Here is an 18,520-nt window from a genome sequence, read left to right on the forward strand (position 1 = left end):
GATATTTAAACGATGTCGCCTGCCATTCAAGATCTAGGGGAGGGAGGGACCCATAATGATCACTGTGTAGTGCGGCTAGGGGGTAGAGGCAAGATTTATTTTTGTTAATCTGGATCACGGTATGCTTATGAAAGCTGTCCAGGGTTTCAAGAATGTAGGGTAGGAGGTGTTCGGGGTCCTGCAAATATAAGAGGGTGTCGTCCGCGTACATGGAGACGAGATGAGTTGTCCCATCTATGGTGATGCCCCCATCTCCATATTCCTGTCTCAGGTAGGCCGCTACAGGCTCGGCTGCGATGATGTACAGCATGGGGGGTAGGGTGCATCCCTGGCAGGTGCCTCTGTGCAGGGACCATTTCGCAGAAAAGGTTCTATTAGTTCGGACTCTTGCCGTGGGGTTGGCGTGAATCAGCTGGGTCCATTTTAGAAACACAGGACCAATTCCCATCTTTGCCATGGTAGCATATAGCCATTCCCACCTCACGGAATCGAAAGCTTTGGTGGCGTCCAGTGATGCCATCGCAAGTTTCTGTGGGCTTCCCTCGGTACTATAAATAACGTGATGCAGCCTACGCAGGTTCTCAGTAATGGATCGTCCGGGGACGTATCCGGTCTGGTCTTGATGGATCAACAGTGGGATCACCCTGCGCAGTCTGGAGGCGAGCAATGCAGTGAGGATCTTGCAGTCTACATTTAGCATGGAGAGGGGCCTGTATGAGGCACAATCTGATCTGTCCTTCCCAGGTTTGAGTAAGGGTATTATCACGGCTTCGCTCAGGGAATCCGGGAAGGCGCCACGCTCGAAGGCCTCGTTATAGACCTGGGCCAGTATAGGGGCGAGTGTTTCCTCGTAGGTTTTGTAGAACTCCCCCGGGAGGCCATCCGAGCCCAGGGTCTTCCCAGCCGGTAGAGTTCTGATCACCACCTTGACCTCATCGGGAGTGATGGGCTCATCGAGAGTCTCGGCCATATGCGGGTCTAGTTTTGGCAAATCAATGACGTCAAGGGCGTCCTCGATCCCCATGTCCAAGGGGGGGTCTCAGAGTACAAATTATGGTAGAAGCTGGAGAAGACCGAGTTGATTTCCAGTTGGGTGGAAAAAAATAAAGTTTATGCAATATTTGTGTTCATTTAAATGTTTTTCCTGTCTGGCATGAAGTAGTTTACTTTGGAGCAACTTACACCATGTTAGACCATCACTTTTGGAGTAACTGGATCTTTTTGGTAAGTCAGACGCAACTGTCACCGATTTTCCGAAAGTAGATTTCTTTGTAAATACATTTTGAGGTGCAAGTAACACCACCAACATTTTGGTTGGATGGGTAAAAACGCACAGAGACACGCCACTAGCCACTAGATTTCACCCACCCATTGCATGCTGGTCACGTTTATCCTTCTGCTGCGGGGCTGGGTGTGGCAAATAAACGCTGGGGAGCTCATTTTGCAGTTATACGTAAACTGCCCGGAGGAGGTCACTTATGTTTCCACTTATGTGTAAAAAGATCCCATCGGGACAATCAATATTTGGGATTCGCAGTCCAGACTGAAAAGGGAGGTGGGAATGGTGCCCACCTGTACTGCCTTTCTTTTGCAGTCTGCAGAGCACAATGAGTAAACAATGCGCGTTTAATCTACAATGGATTTCTATGGAATCCAAATTCTGGTGTAGAAAGCAGGTGGATTCCTCGGGAATACATTGGTTTTATGCGTGGAACATGAAAGCATAGACGTACTCTTGCCCCCCCCTTGCACAGCCCCTCTTGTACCCCCTCAACAAAAGAGCCCTAGAGCACGAGCAAAGGCCTTAAGACAGGCGTCACAACATTACGCAACTCTGTAGCACCTTTATTTATGCTCTGAGGACTTTGAAAATGAGTCCCAGTCTGTTTGCCCCGCTCAGTAAGCGGACAGCAACATTGTTTCTGCCTGCATCAAATTTGATGTGGGTGGTGAATTTGAAACCCATATTGATCCCCACCTGTTTTTTACAACTGAAAAAAGCAGGTGCAATCCATATGGATTCCAAGTAAAGATGGCTGCCATGTTTCTACATGGCAGCTGCCATTACGAGTCGCAGAGGCGTGCACATGCGCGCAAAGCACGACCAAGGTATATTATCTGTCGGATGTGGAAAACGACACAGAAAACTAGACACCGCCCAGATTTCCATGCCGTTTAGACACCAGCTGGAAAACAATCAGAATTCGGCAAAGCGGTCCATGGATACAGATGCTGTTTACTCCCGCAGATTCATAGGTGGTTGTAGAAATGGGGCTTTAGAATTAGCTTAAAGATGTTCCAAACATTGATTCCTTGTGCATTGGCCCCAAAATATGTTTCAACAGTATGAGCTCTTTTTCCAAAACAATATTTTCCAGTTATTTTTACTATCTCCAAATTACAGAACATTTGTCTTTAACCTTAGTATTTTGATTTCGCCCTGAAAGCTTCTAACTGATGCTGCCATCTCTGCTGAAAATACTACTTTCACATGGCCATTTTCCTTTCTTTCAGTTGACTTCATTGGTGGATTTGATTCTTACGGCTACCAAGGTCCACAGAAGACCTCCCATTTACAGCTGCAGCCTATGTATATGTAAGTACCTGTGCCACTACATGGATTTTGGTGGACTGATCAGATGTTTGGGGCACATCAGTTTAAAAGAAAAAATAATATTAAGTTATGTAGCGATGCTAAATAAATGGAATTAATCTGATACGTATTTTCCATGTATGAACCACTAAATGTGTGATTGTATAAAACCTCCAGCAGATTTTGTCATATTTATAGAAATTATTATTATTTTTATTTTTTTATTGTAAAAGAATCTTGACAAATTTAGAAATGTAAAGTTTTGCAGTTTTTTACAAATTTTAAATGACAATTTACAAATCACAACTTTAGAATTTAAAAATTAGACAATTTTAGGATATCACCTTTTACTGCCTTTACAATTTTACAATTTTACAATTTTAAATACAAGAGCCAATAAGACTCAATCAAATTTAGAGAAATAACATGTATAAATAAGTAATGCTTATTGACAACAAGGGTGCAACGGCACACCAAACACAATTCATGACCAGGTACAGAATCATATACTAGAAGCTATCTCTCTCAGAAGCACTAATATATGATTGATATATTTATTGTCGGGGTTTTGTGAAGTGCTACCTATTAGGTAATGTTCAATGTGCAGTGAGGAGTATAGTAACAACCGTGTCTCGGGGTGATTCTCCCGGGGCCGGCAGAGCCGTCCGCAGACCTCCGGGCTGGGGAGGCCCCAACTCCTCCCGGGTCCCCAAAAGGAGTTTGAGACACACACAAGAAGCAAGGTGTGTACTGCTGTTTATTGTAATAACGGCAGGGATGGGTCTCGGCTCGTATGCATCCGATGAGACTCTCATCGTTAGTGGGGCTCGCAGGCCCTTTTTACAGCAGTATGACGCGCTACTCGCGTCACCTGGGAAAAATCGTCACAAAACCTATCGCCACTCTGGATTGGGTCCCCGAGTGTTAGGGTTAGTATATGTTCCCTATGGGAAGAAATGTTAGTGGATAAGGACGGATAAGGTGGTACAATTGGGCTGTCCCCTAACAGTTGTTACTTTAGAATTGTTACAGGAGCACCCTTGGTGATTGGCTAATAGTACTGGCGTCAGTAGGTAGCCCCCCTGTGTTCTGATTGGTTCTCTCGTGAGCCCCCAAGCCTGGGACCATCGTCATTCCCAGCTTGCGGTGTACCTGTCATTAGCAACAATTGTGCAACTATGTGTTTGTGCGGACAATGGACAGGTCTGCTCATGGGCTTGTGAGCGGGTCTTTCCCATCCCTGTAGGTGTCCATCTTGCTGCTTCGTTGTTGCAACCTGTGTCCCAAATGTGGGACCCTGGCGACTGTCTGTCTCGTGAGCTTGGCACCTTGTCAGTTCGGCCTGGTCAGATGTGGAGAGACCGTAGCTGGAGCAGAATTATGAGCATTACTTTTTTATTTCGCCTTTTAAGGCTTGGCACTCACAGGTGTAACCTTGGCGCTGGGCTCGCGGCATGCAAGTTGCAACATTGTGGCCTTGGCTGTGAGCTCTCGTTGGAGGCTTGTTCTGCATGGTCAGCACTTGTACTCTTGTCGCTGAGAGGATTTTCATGGCGAGGCTCCTGTCTGGGACTCTTGCTTGCAGCCTATTCGGGCCTAGTTCATGGGTGGCGGTACATAATCCATAGTATGGAGGTCGCGGGGCGACAGAGTGTCACAGGCAGCACCAGATATACATGGTGGTGTCGTCATAGGGATGGGTGGCGGGGAAGAGCATCAGCAAGCATGTACACGAGCTCTTCATGCGTCTTGCGTTTCTGCGGAGTTGTAGAAGGCCTATGTAAAAATAACAACTAGGCACGTAAGTGTGTGTGTCAGTCCCCTACGTCATAGCACTGAGTATGTTCTTCGTGTAGGTTGGTGTGTGAGTGACCAGTGTGCATGGTGGCACGTGTGTTCTTGTCTGTTGACTATGTCGTCATGGCATCTCTAATGATGTGAATACTTATGGCTGTTGTTCTAGTCGAGCTGGTCCATGTTGCAGGCGTCGGCTTGAGCCTGTCGTGCTGGTGGGCACACTCCTCTTATGTTTAGGTTTCTGAACCAGGGTATTTTGTCATCTGGTAGGTAAATTAACTCCTCTCATGGGGGGTTTCTGGGTCGTGATCCCCTAGGCCATGGTCTGGATGAGATTGGGGGAAGGGTGTTATCCCATTCTCCTACTTCACATGTGTAAAATTCAGGCATAAAATGTGTACGTAATGTGTTTTAATCTACTCCACATTTGTATTCGTTGTAATGGTAGAGAAGGGGCACAAACTGAATTAGCAGGTATTTTTTGGCCACCACACCCTCTCTGCCACACAGATGCACAACAGTGTACGCCAGCATTTTCATGCAAGTGCAAATTCAGTGGTGTCCTATGCAATCTGCCTACTTTTTTCACCAGCAAAAAGCAGGCGGATTCTATAGGAGCCCATGTAAATGCTGCCTGCCGTACGTAAATGGTAGGCAGCATTTACTAAATGTCCACAGCCAAGTGCAAAAAGAAGGTCTAAAGGTAATTTCACCTGCTTTTTACTCTTATCTTTGCACTTTGTAGTGCACTAAAATGGCAATGAAGAGAGTTGTTTGCAATGAATGCTAACGTAACAGGTACTCTCCAAGAATTTGACGCTGTGGAATAAAATGATCTCCTCTGTGTTTTGGCCGCATCAGGGCACTGTGAGAAGGGGAACCTACATGTGAAGGTATTATGGATAATGGCTTTGAGTATTTGGAGCACGTTCTGGAGGAGTAAAGATAGAATAGAAACCTTTGGCCTGTATATGATTCCTCGGTCACAGTCTTGCTGCGTGAAGATTTGGAATGTAAAATGTCACTCCCCAAAGCACAATAAAATGCCTGTGGAAATCGCTTAGCATATGCGCAGTCATATATCAATAAAATGTCTCCCTCCGTCAGTAATACTTATGCTCATGGTAAAATCCAAGTTTGTATATTTTATTGAAAAAGATTGCAAATGTATTTTGCTTAACTGTAATTTTCTTTTGGACAAAACAAAACATCTTTTAAAATCCAAGAAAATCAAAATGTTTTTATAGAATAATGTACATTCAAGGTTAATGCAGTAATTTATGTGAATGGACTCTGTATATCACTCACAAAAGGACTCTAACTTGCTTGAAAACGTTTCCACACTACATTTAAAAGAATTGTGAGTATTACTGAATTGGAGAGAGGCCTTGCTGTGGATGGGCAGGAAGAAGAGCTTACCTCTGCCTCAGAGCACTCCTTCACCTAACTGGTTGAGGTTGATAGACAGATCATTCCTCCCAAAAGAGGTTAAAATTAATTCTTCTTGAAGTCTTCAAGGTCCGAAATGTATTCAAGAAAGTGGAGGAGACAGGAGATTGGTTAAAATCAAACCTGCTTTAAAGGTCCAATCCTTGTTAAGATAAAAAAAAGAGACTTGCGCCTTGTTGCATCATACCCAAAGTGTTTTGCTGTGCAGCAAGTGTGGAGGACAGGAAGGAAAGAGAAACCCACAGAAAATCAAAATGAAGGAATCCTTTCTCCCTTGTGCTATGCTTTGACTAAATCCACACCTTCTCCAGCCATACACTCCAAAGGCCCTTTGGTATACAATCCTCTATTGTGAGAAACGCATTTGTTATGAAATTGCTCCCTTGATGCCAGGGCCTCAGGCCATGTCCAGTTTGGAGATCTCAAGCCTGGCAAGAGAGGGGCTTCTTTTCCTCAAAGAGACACGGAGGCATACATCCTGCCTTTTATTACATTCACTGGAATGCAGACAGGCAGGCATGGTTTGTATTTCCAAATTATCCTGCCACAAGGTTGATACTTTATCATCATTATATGTGTTTAGAACAGAGGTTCAGATTCACTGCAATGGCTTTGCTGTCACAGCAGCTATTAAACAAGAAACCTATGACCTCAGAATTCATTTGTTTTCCAACTACAGAGTTGCACCAAATTAATTCCATGTTCATTCCAGGTTTTGGGTTAATCCGACAGATGCATTCTGATAGAGGTATGTTTTCATAGAGACATAGAGCAGACTAGACTCTTCAAGATTGGTGATAAAACAGAAAAATCGAATTTAGAACAACAATAGTACTGTTGCACCGTTGTAAACGAAATGTCCAATCAAGGTCATACCAAAAAACAAGACTTTAATCAGTATAATAGGGCAAATAAAAAACACTAAGAATTCACCTCTCGAATAAAATAATCAAAATATACAGATTGTCAGTTAAAAGGGCACTTTGGTTATGCAGAAAGAGGTATGCAGGCAATTGGCTTTGCAACAATATTCATGTTTTAAGAAAATGTTTTTTTAAAAATATAAGGAATGGGTTTTTAATTGTCACTAGGTTCCAAAGAATAAGCCAGGAGTACAGCACCACTGTTAAATACATTTGAGTCTTCCTGATAGTGCATTGAGACCTGCCCCTGAGGAAAGGTGTACCTGTCAACAACCCTTGCTGATGATGAAGGTTGTCAGTGAACACTTGCAAGTGTGCAACTTCAGCAGACCAGGTCGTGGGTGCCAGTGTTTCAGCCACAGGTTGGCTTTCTAAGCAGAATGCCCTTCTTGTGCAGTGAGACCCTCTACTGTGTATCTAGGGAAATAGGAGTCTGGATTCTGCCCTTCCCAGTCATTAAGGTTCCCATAGACCAATTACAGGTGTTCCACTTCCAGTAGGCAGAGTCCTGGTTACCAGTGTCTTAACAAGCAAGCAGGCTTTCCAAGGAACAGACCATTCCAACTGTTCCCATTTGTTACCTTTTTAAAAGACATAGGGCCTCATTACGAGTTTGGAGGCAGCCATGGAGCTATTAGATCCATGGCTGCCTCCAAACCGGGCTCCATTACCGGGTTCCTGCAATGTGGATTTACCAGGTCTTTCTGACATAGGAGGACCCGGTAAGTCCTCCTTGCAGGAACCATTCCCCATTCTCATTTGAGCCCCCAAAGGGCTCAATGGGAATGGGGAGGTAGGTAACAACGGGCACATTACAAGTGTCCCATTGTTACCTCACTCTTCCCCTCGCGGGACCCGGAATCGATGTCTGGTTTTACCAGATATCTGATCCGGGCCCCGCAAAGGGAACCTCGTAATCAGCCCTGATGGAATGAACCAGCCCCCTTCATTCCGTCAGCGCAAGCCTCGTAATGAGGCCCATATTCTTAAAACGTGATGGCTGAGAAGTTAGGGCATTCGCTACCCCAATAGAGTTTCAGTGAAAACCTTCTTCTACTGAAGTCCAAGGATGATTCAGCTGAGGTCAGTTACACCACCTTATCTAGTCATTTTGCCAGAAGATTGGCCCATTTCAGGCCTTCTGTCAGGTGCCAATCCAGGTTGCTTTGGCAAAAGACTTTGGCTTCTGATGTCAAGCCCACTGAGTTTTGTGTGCAAGAAGTGGGGAGGTGAAACAGGAAGCATGGGTGACCTGAGAATTTCTAATATGGTGAAACCCCTGTCCTGATTGTAACTTGTCCCCTTGGCTACCCTCCTCCTGCCTCTCTCTCGCTGTCTGCCTTTCATCAAATCGACTCCAGTCATGATGCTCCTGGTGACCTTCCTATATTGCTGGCAGAGTTCCATTTGAAGCAGCGACTCTCATCGGGTGCCATAGGGGCATATCCTGCTCTGCTGGAAAGGTGTGAAGCCTTCCCATCACAGTACAAAAGGCTTCCTATAGGGCTAAACCAAAGCTCCTGTGGTGGGTGGATGCCAGCTATAGACGTCAATACAGAAGACTCTGACAGTTTTCAGGGATCACTGGGAAGCCAGTTAAATCAAAGACATCAAATGGATATTGGCTATAAAAGTATCTTTGAAAATGCCACAATATTAAACCACATATAGCTTTTTATTTAATGATCAATTTAACTGCCACCAGGCTTTGGGGATACACAGTTAATAATTAACTACTGCTTGATTACTTTCAAAAGGATTCCCATTTTTATTCCAAAAAAGTCAATGCACAATTTAGAATAACTTTGGTTGCATAAATTCCAGCAAGAAATCCTTTGAAGTTCACTATCCTGAAGTAGCAATGAAGGTTCCCTGCTACCACTTTTGTAGTATATGTAGCAAGGGAAACTGGGTTTAAACATTTTAGTGGACACATCAGACAAGGCACCTTCTAAAAGTGAAGCCTGATTGTTGCTAGCATGCTTGTTTGTCTATGTCCACTTCAATGAGAATGTCTCTGGTCATTTTATGAATCCTCATCAATTGTGAGTATGGTAAAGATTGTTTGTGAAATGTTGGATGGTCTAACAGGAAGCTCCCGGTTGTCTCCACCCTCTGCTCCTGCACCCCCTGACTGCTCCCACTGTTCCTGATAGTGCTCAGGTCTTTACTCCACTCACAATGCATGTCCTGGTTTCCCCCACTAGATCCTCCCTCCCTCCCTCCCTCATGTCTTCCTGTTGATTAATCTTGCAGTGCCTGAATTTGTTCATGCAACTACTCCCCACTATTTTTTTTGCTCTCTCACCCCCAATATTTCTTAATATTGTGAAGCATTTAGATGTGGGAATGCTATCATTTTTTTCTCCAATGTAATGAGTTTTTGGGTATTCATGCAAATAGAGATTTTGAGTCTTTGCTTGCATACTATATCCGTCTGAAAGTTTCAGATATGGATAGACTTTGCTGTAAATTGGAAAAGTTAAAATTGACCCTATGGGGTAAAGTTAATGTAGTGAAGATGTCCCTTCTTCTGAAATTGTTATATGTATTTGGCAAGCTCCCCCTGCCTCTTTCAAATAACCTGTTATTAAATATTGATAAGTCCATGAATAGGTTTATTTGGGGGGAAGGAAACCGACGTAAATCCCAAAAGATGTCCTTCATAAATCAGTACGTCTGTGTGGCTTTGGTTATCCCGACATAAAACGTCATCACACTTCATTCACGTTAGACACATTACATCATTGGTTGGCGGCAGATCAAACTAACTGTGCAGGTTGGATTAGAATTGAGAAAGAGTCCATTTCGCCCACCCTCTAGATGTTCTTTTGTTCATGGATAAAAGTTTGCCGGTTGGTACAACTCCACCTTTTTATAAAACATGTTGTGAAGCAATGGCGTAAATGTAACGAGATTCGGGATGAGAAGTATTTACTGTGTGCAGATTCTAGTCTATGGAAGAACTAGGCTGTGAACAGAAAAATTATGTTTTTTCATGGGCTTCATGGCAAAGAGCTGGTATTAGGAGAATCGGACAGGTCCATGACGGTCAGAAAATAGTTGATTTTGAGTTCCTGTGCTTTAAATATGAGCTGAAAACAACTGAGATTTCTCATTATAATTCTCTACGTGATCTTTTTGACGTGCTTCTTTCATCATTCAACACTACAATAAATGCTGCACCTACAATTTTACTTCTTTCTAAGACCATGCCTCTCTCTGCATCTACTTTGTACACATTGATTACACCGCCTGCATCACAGTTAACGTCACAATGTGGTAGAGGGAATTGGGATTTGGATCTGGGTTGCTCATTGTCTGATATTGAATGGAGCCGCATATATGGACAGGTCCAATTAAGTACAAAATTGATTTAGACTTGAGGTATACACAAAAAAGAATTAATCATTATCTGTAATGGTCTCCATGGAAAATGAGATTGTGCAAGCTCTGTAATATGGACGTTTGTTGGAACTGTAAAAGAGAGGCGGGCACCACGCTCCATATGTTGTGGGATGGTGTTTTTCGGAGAATGGAACTAGTTATGGATTTATCTATACCTAGAGATCCTCATCTTGGGTGTTGGGTTTAATTCTGTTAAGTATTTGACTGTCTAACAGTAAAATGTTTTGGACATATAGAGCCCTTCTCCTAGCTAAGAAGCAAATTCTGAAATTTTGGAAAAGTGACACTTCCCCAACTATTGATGATTGGCTGCTGAGTTTGTCCCTTCTGTCCAGGAGAGAGAGAGTATCCTTTAACGCAAAGGATCAACTTGATAAGTATGAGAGGATTTGGGGTGTATTTAATGGTCTTTGTGCTTAGCTATTTATTCACATTCTAGACATCTTAATTTTTCTTTATTTTGTAATTTTGCTCTCCTATTTTGTTTGTCCCTTTCGCTCTCTATTGATTTTCCTCTGGGTATTTTTTTTCTTTTTGTTTTTTCTACCTCGATTTCTATCTTCCTCTGTTATTCTTTTAAAGATTGGGCTGTTATGTTGTATTTGAATAAGTATCACTCTGTACATTTGTATTATGGTATTATGGTTTATTATTAGATATTAAATGAATAAATAAAATCTTGAAAAAAAAGAAATGCAAAGAGACCCCTGATTCTTTTCATGAAAGACATTTTTATTTATTCTTAATTTATAATTCCCATGTTCTAAAAAATAGGAAAGGCGTAGGCGCTCCTTTCGTAGTTGACTTTGTTGGTTGGTGATTGAAATGTTATTTTGTACAACTCAGACAATGAGCATTAACTATTTTGTACAACTATCCAGTTCATATTATGACAATTTTAATTAACCTTTTAATTACATTATTTTCTTTAAATGACACTATGGCTTTGGTAGCTCTGGTGATCTGTCAGCAAGAGTGCTGGTGTTATTGCTTGTAAAGGTCACAGTGAGTTGTTGTGGGCTAGGAGTTTATGGACTAACCAAGGCATCAAGGTAGAGGTCCATGCCCCCTCATCAAATTGGTGCCAATGTAACAATGGCCTTGCATATTCACAGCCACGTGACTGCAGGTCTCTTTCTATTCAAGGAAATAAAATAAAAATATAGAGTAATGGTGAAGGGGTTTTAACGCATATTCCATCGCTGCTCTTTCTCTTCATAGTTCTGGTCCTCGTTTCTTGGTTAAAATGTAAAATGTCATTTTGTACAAATGTTCTTGGTATTATTTTATTTTAGCTATAGATCAAACAGAAAAACACTAGCAGAGAGGTTTAACCACAGATCATAAGGCTGCTCCATTTAAAAAAAAGTATCTCATGTGCTACATTACTAATTCACTAATGCTGCAGTTATGAAATGTGTACAAGCATCTACAGGCTTAAGCACAGTACAGGATATCACATTGTGCCAGGATCTTCTTTGGGATGGCATTTTGTTGCCTTCACTGTGGGACAGTAGATAAAGCAAAATGGCTAACGGTCGGTGTATGGGCAGTGTAATTTCTATCTAGTCCCAGATCATGGAGAGTGGATAGGTGTAGTTATTTTGATTTGAAACATATCAGAGTTGGAGAAAGACATTTGTGGGTGATGGCTCTCCGAGATGCAGGGTACGCCAAAGGCTACATTGTGTATCAGATGATATTACAAATGTCAGTGACAAGCGTGTTACATGCTGTGAGAAACCTGATGGTATTCTCCCACCTGCTCCACCGGGATCTTCCATTCAGGTGACCAGGGAAGGTCCATCGCTTTTGGATCCTGACCCTGGGGGTGGACAAGCAAGGGAGGATCACCTGAGTGGAGGGTCACGGGGGATTGGGAGGAGAATACTCAAGGGCGAGACATGGTATTCCCCCTTTCCCAATTATACACCAACCCCCTCTCCATCAGCCTTAATGTGGTATTTCCAATCACACCCCTATCCCCCTCCCCATTTCTAGTAAGTACTAGGATGAAGAAGAGGCGATCAGGAGCAATGAGGATTACCCATAGAAACAACATAGGGATACAAAGTGAGGGCTACCATGTAATACCTTTGAATTGTCCCACTAAAAGTCGGGCAAGGTCAGGCACGTTTGCCCAACTGTGCACACCTGAATCCACTTGATTCCACTGAGAACTATAAAAGATATATTTCTGCACAGGTGAATGGGCAAGCCTGAGATGCAGCGTGGAAAATGGGAGCCAAGCAGCAGAAGGAAGCACTGAGGAAGACCTGGAGAATCTGATGAAGAACAGAGTGCTGAGACGATGACCCGGTTTGTCATAGGGGTGCAGCGTGGCTCGAGAGCGTGTTTCCAAGGACCCAGAGTGAGGTACTCAACTGCAAGCTGTTTAAGGAACTGCTCGTTCCCTTGGGACGTGGGCCGGTTCCTATAATATCAGAGAGGCAGGCAGTGAGATCCTGGCCCCAACCAAAGTCACTAGAGTAAGACTGTTTGCCAGCGCCAAGCTTACTGGTGAGTTTCATGAGAAAAGGAAGGGAGAAACCTGGTAGCGTGCGGGTGATTGGAACGGAATTGAAATGTTGTTGCAAGTGGCATTAAAGTAAAGAAAGTTTAAAGGAAAGCGTATGGCAAGTGTTGCGAATGCAAAGAAGACAGAAAGGAAGCAAGCTTTAATGTGCTAGAGGTGCAGAGTTAAATGGAGAAATTAACTTTAAAAGTGAAAGGCGCTAGAGGCGTGGAGACAAGAAAAGAAGGGAATTGAAAGCAAGAGAGGGTGCGAGCGACCAGAAAGCAAGAAAGGGGTGCAAGGAACCCGAAAGCAAAAAGGGAAAGGTGCAAGTGTGAACAACAAAGTGAAATGTATGCAGGAGTCATTTTAAAGTGAAAAGGAGCAAGAAATAGGTGCAAGTGAGCACAGGTACACAGTAAAGCGTAAGGAAGTATGAAAGGCATGGGAAGTGTGAAAAGGGGTGCAGGAAACCCCAACACAGGAAAGTTAAGAGACTTGTGAAAGTAGAAGAAAAGGGGAGGGGTTATTCATCAGAGTAGTCATGCTAAGGAGGAGCAGAGAGCCTGGCGTTCTCGAAAGTCTCTGATACTACCCCTGAAAGAACTATGATTAATGAAGGGCGCATCCTGACAAGCAGCACTTTTGTGTTACATAAAAGGGGCCTAAGTTTAGGGAAGGGAACCCTGAGAGGCCTACAAAGTTATTGGAACCTGCACTTTCGTGTGTTGCATCAAAGGGGCCCAAGCTTGGGGAAGGGAACCCTGACCGGCCCAATAAACCTGAATACTTATTTTGAATCCAAGAGGCATAAGCTTGGGGAAGGGATCACTGAGAAGCATACGAGGAACTGTGATATATTCTGTTTGAAACCTGGAAGAATTGTAGCTTGGGGAAGGGAATCCCATGGAACCAGAGACCTTGAAAGTTGTTTGAAAATATTGCAAGAACCCTGTGGAGACGGTTGCACGAAAAACCCTTTTTTGATTGTACAATTTTGTATGACATTGGCAGAACTACACCTGGTGGGAAAACCACCTGAATCCAGCCTTGGTTTATATTTCTTTTTGGAACCACTATTTTTCTTTTAAGAAGATTTCCTACCACATTTTGTCAAAGGGTGAGGGTAAGCATAGGTTTAGACACAGACGGATTTTTGTTTTGTAGTTGTAGACATCATAGGCCCTTGGAAACATCAGCTGAGAGAACAATCCCTTTAGTGTTAGGGCCAGTTAGGTATTACACCAACCCTGTAGTTTTATTAAATAAAGGTTTTCAAACTGTGACTTTTGAGTCTGTGTCTCTCTTGATACCGTTCCTGCCTTACAATGCATATGCTGCAGGGATATGTTCGCTGCATGATATTGATATGGTGGTCAGTCATATTTTAGAATGCAATAATTTAGAAAGTCAAAATGTCGAAAAATTATTTTAGAAAAAAATAATGTCGAAAACCAATAATGTCGAATTATTTCTGCATTTTTTCGAATTTTTCGAAGAAAAAATATATATATATATTAATAATTAAAATGTGTTGAGGGAGAGGGTGGTGGGGGGGCGGCCGGTGGCTGTTGGGGTAGGGGGATTGGGGTGGACCCCCCCCTAGTAAATGATACACTTCTTGTTTATTTATTTATTGATAGTGCTAATTGACATTTTTTTTTTACATTTTTTTTTCTAAAAATTGACTCTTAATTATATGTATAGGTTTTCGACATTAATGTTTTCTACATTTTTTTTCGACATTTTTGTAAGTCGACATTTTTTTTTCTACATTATGACTATAAACCTATTGATATGCAGTTCCATCACTGATCCTCCTCTTCAGTGATACTGAGGAAAAGAAGGCTTGATAAACAGAGAACCGCTGAGAGGGCAAATGTCTGACCTGCTAGACTGATCCTGTGACTGGATGGGAAGATCCAGTACCAGGTCAGGCACCAGACACAACCATGTTGCTGAGTGAAGGAACAGCTATGTAGACAAAGTAGCACCGATTCAGAAACGTGTTTAACCATTGTTGGAGAGCAGGTACATGAAGTAAAAAGCTTTTGGTGTCAGGCAGTACACACACATAATACATTTCTGTGTAAGTGCCTTAACACTGGCAGCTTGCTGCACCCATAGAATCTGCTTCATGGATTTTAGCCAAGGGAGTGTTACATACATTCCAAAAGATAACCTTAAGTCTTGAATATTTTCACTTTGGGGGGTGCCCGTCCATCAACAGTTTCTCCTGTGACTGGCCTTCCCCATGACAAGCAAGGCCCAGTGAAAAAGACAATGCTGATAGTGGTCTTGGCAGACCCCGCTCTGCATCCCTCTGCCTTATGGGTGTTTAGAACATTTTTGGGAATTACTACCCTGTAACAGGGGTACACATATAATAAATGCATTGGTAGTGATGAGCCCTTAAAGTGTTAAGGGGCACCAAGCCCTTATGTAACTGCAGTGTGACCACAGCACTCTACCCATGGGGTGGTAGGAGTCAATGCATACGTGAGTGTTACGTTCATGGCCTACACTTACCTATGCATAACTGTAATACTGACTATAGTGTCTCTTATATTTGAGCCTTAACTAGCCTTGGTGCAATGAAATCTTGTCAAATCATGTGCAGACCTACATGCCAAAAAATCAAAATAAACAGATGCATGTCAATTCTCCAATTACAACCTGATCCCGACTAGAGGAAGTTGAGACTTCAGTTGAAGTCTCAGAAATAGTTTACAATCTGGGATAATTCCAGGTAAGGTGAGGATGAACATAGACTGGTGAAGTGAGGATAACCATAAGCAGTTCAAAAATCCTTCAATTGACAACCGTTGTGCTCAAATGTCCCTTGCTCTCAATGGAGTCTCCCAGGATATCGAGTGATTTCATCTTAAAATTAGGTCGTATCTTGCCCTGAAATGGGTGTAGATGCACCAAATTGTATACACCTATTATTTTTATGTTAGAAACTAATACAACTGTTTTTTTTTATTCAATGAAATTATGGAAGATAAGGACCTTTTAACTTGAACTCTTTGTAATTGGGATAGAAAGATAATTTACATTTCTTAAATTGTAAGTAGTATTAAAAGTTAACAAATATGTGAAACTACATAATACTGATAAAAAAATTAAAAAATCTATTACAGTTGGCTAACTTCTATGAACTTTGATTTGAACCGCAAACATCCTTTCAGTCCTTAATATTGAAAGAATTGCATAATATTTCATTAGTATTACAGGGTGATAAATAATCCATGGGACTACTGACTTGGCACTGCTTGCCTCAGTGCTAGGCAAACTTTCTCATTCTCACTCCAAAACTCCCTAGAATTAATAGACTTATAAACAAAATTCCTAGAAAAATCTACAAACAAACTGTGCCTCACTTAGTCTGACTAGTTTCGACTTAGGGTGAAGATGGATGCAGCCAGACTCTAGCATTGAGAGTGCTGCAGACACAGCACCACCACACCTACTAAAACGAAAGCAACATTTTAAAATAGGGACTATTAGATGTGTCATAGCTCAGACTGAGCTATAGCTTTGTTGCCTACTATTATGACTGCCCGCTCAACATCTGTTCAGTACTGGCTGTTTCAGAAGTGCAGGAAGTACATATTATGTGACATTTTGGCTGTGGCCCAGTGGTGCATTCTGGGGTTGTGTTGGATCCTACAAAGGCAGACCGAGCTGAACTTCGCAGGAAGGTGTACTGTCCTCAGAAGGTGATGGTGAGAGATAGAGAGTCTCTCTACCTTTGCCAACATTGATCACTGTGGGGAATGCTGAAAGCACATTGGGTCTCCAGACCAGAAGTCAACACAATAAGCAGCTAGCCATCTGTGCTAATTAATTCAACAGCGCAGCAGTTCAGACGATTTCCTTTTCTACTAAAGAGGGAGGCAATTTTACTTTTAACACCATATCTGCCCAAAATGTATACTGCAGTGTCTAAATTTGGACCCAAAGGAGAAGCAGTTGTCCTAAATGTTTAATTGTATTATGTATTATGACGCCTGTCCTGGTATAGCTCAAATATAGTATGTCAATGCTTCACTTGAAAATGAACAACTCCATTGTTGTGGTTTAAGACAATATATTTAGAAACAAATTAAAATGTAAAGGTAGCTGGCTACTAAACAGTTTCTAAAATTTAAATATTAAAATCCTCTCACTTGTTAAGAACTCTGTTCTGGCTTCTTAGTCCATTCCAACAACAGTGCCACTTTAATATGACTTTCCTTCACACATTCCCAGTCTCACAAGGACATGATCTTTGTATGGAGTAGAAGTAATGATTGCAATTTCTTAATAGCAGTATCACATTATTGATGCTAATGCATCATATGCTAGAAAGGGTTTTAAATGAATCACTAATCAATCAAGCTTCATGAACCACTAAGGGATGAGATTAGACCTTTATTTACACAGGCCTAAAATGTTAACATGGGAAATTGCAAGAGCCATCTAGTTGCTTACTCCTAAAAAACTAGTAAGGAGTTCAACGGGATTCTAAATTTGGCTTTCCGCATAGAAATATCAAACTATGATTAACAATTTAATAGGTACAAATTCTCACTAACATACAAACTACTGGATTGGTCTGTGGTGTCAATCTAGAACCAAAAGCCTTGATTCAAAAATCAAAAATGCAAGTGTTACGAAATGCATTTGTTTGTCAGAGACTCTAAAGCCCCTTAGAGACAGGTCTAAAACTTTGTCATGTTTGCTTGCTTTAAAATCAAATTTCAAGTTTTGGCTTCAGTGTGGCAGTGCTGTATGTGAATTAAATGGGTAGTTTGGTCAGAAATGTTATTGGCCCAATCTATCGGGCTTGTATTTTAGAGCATACAACAATCGTTCTTAAAGAAAATTCAAATGCAACTTACCCACATTTTTCTCATTTTAAGCCATGGGAAAATGACAAGTCGGGTATCGCCATCTTGTGCTAATCTTATCCGTTGATCACAAGTCCTAAATTCAAGTGTCCTTGCAACACTAATTCAGATCACCTGTCCCTAATGCTGACATCACTAGACGCTCATGATGAGCTCCATCTATTTTAATGACGTTAGTGGGCAGCGTAGCAAAACATACCCTGTCATCACCAACGTCATTATGTTATATAACGCAGAACCAGGAACATAAACACACACATCCACAACAGACACAAAACCTTTGTTTCTTTTCACAAAAAATTATTAAAACTGTGTATTTTGAAGGAAACAGCAATAGTCGGGTGTGTAACAAGTACTTTTAATTTTGACATAATGCTGAAAAGAGGTCATTAAGTCCACAAAAACATGGGTACATTTTTCCAATAGAGGTTGTAGCTAGCGAACATCGCATGGTTCTCATTTTTTGTTTAACTGTGAACGTTGATGTTATAATGCTGATTCCATTCATCCATCGATTAATTCGAGTCTTTGCATTCTTCACAGAAAGTTAATATCTTCCATCACCAATTTCTGATTGATACGCATGGCGTTCCATTACAGAGAAGAAATTAGTCATTTAAATTTCAAATCCAACAGTTCACATCCGCAGGTTTTTATAACCTATAATCTGTCATGTTGCTCCTTATTACTGCAACTGAAAAAGGACACATTTGAGTCGACCGGTAAACTGTACCCATGACAGGTGCACATCGGTATAATAGAACTCTGTAAAATCGAGAATGCTAAAATATATTTCAGTACCCAATTTATAATTGTATATACACAGTACATATTTATGTTAACTATCAATTTGTAACAATTAACATGTACGCCGTCTATTATTTGTGTCAAATTGAACATTCATCTGTTACAGCGTTAATCATGTAGCATACAACAAACT

General features: G+C 41.8%; 1 protein-coding gene across 1 annotated transcript in view; it reads left to right on the top strand.

Moving 5' to 3' along the window:
• The window catches only part of LOC138467516 (sodium/potassium-transporting ATPase subunit beta-1-interacting protein 2), a 798,058-nt gene that overhangs the window by 637,016 nt on the left and 142,522 nt on the right, over positions 1-18,520 (top strand). Inside the window, exon 3 of the mRNA XM_069607611.1 lies at positions 2,515-2,596. Coding sequence (XP_069463712.1) covers positions 2,515-2,596 — 82 coding nt within the window. The remainder of the gene's footprint in view (positions 1-2,514; positions 2,597-18,520) is intronic.

This window comes from Ambystoma mexicanum, chromosome 4q, assembly GCF_040938575.1.
Source record: "Ambystoma mexicanum isolate Mex_15411 chromosome 4q, UKY_AmexF1_1, whole genome shotgun sequence".
Taxonomy (NCBI): domain Eukaryota; kingdom Metazoa; phylum Chordata; class Amphibia; order Caudata; family Ambystomatidae; genus Ambystoma; species Ambystoma mexicanum.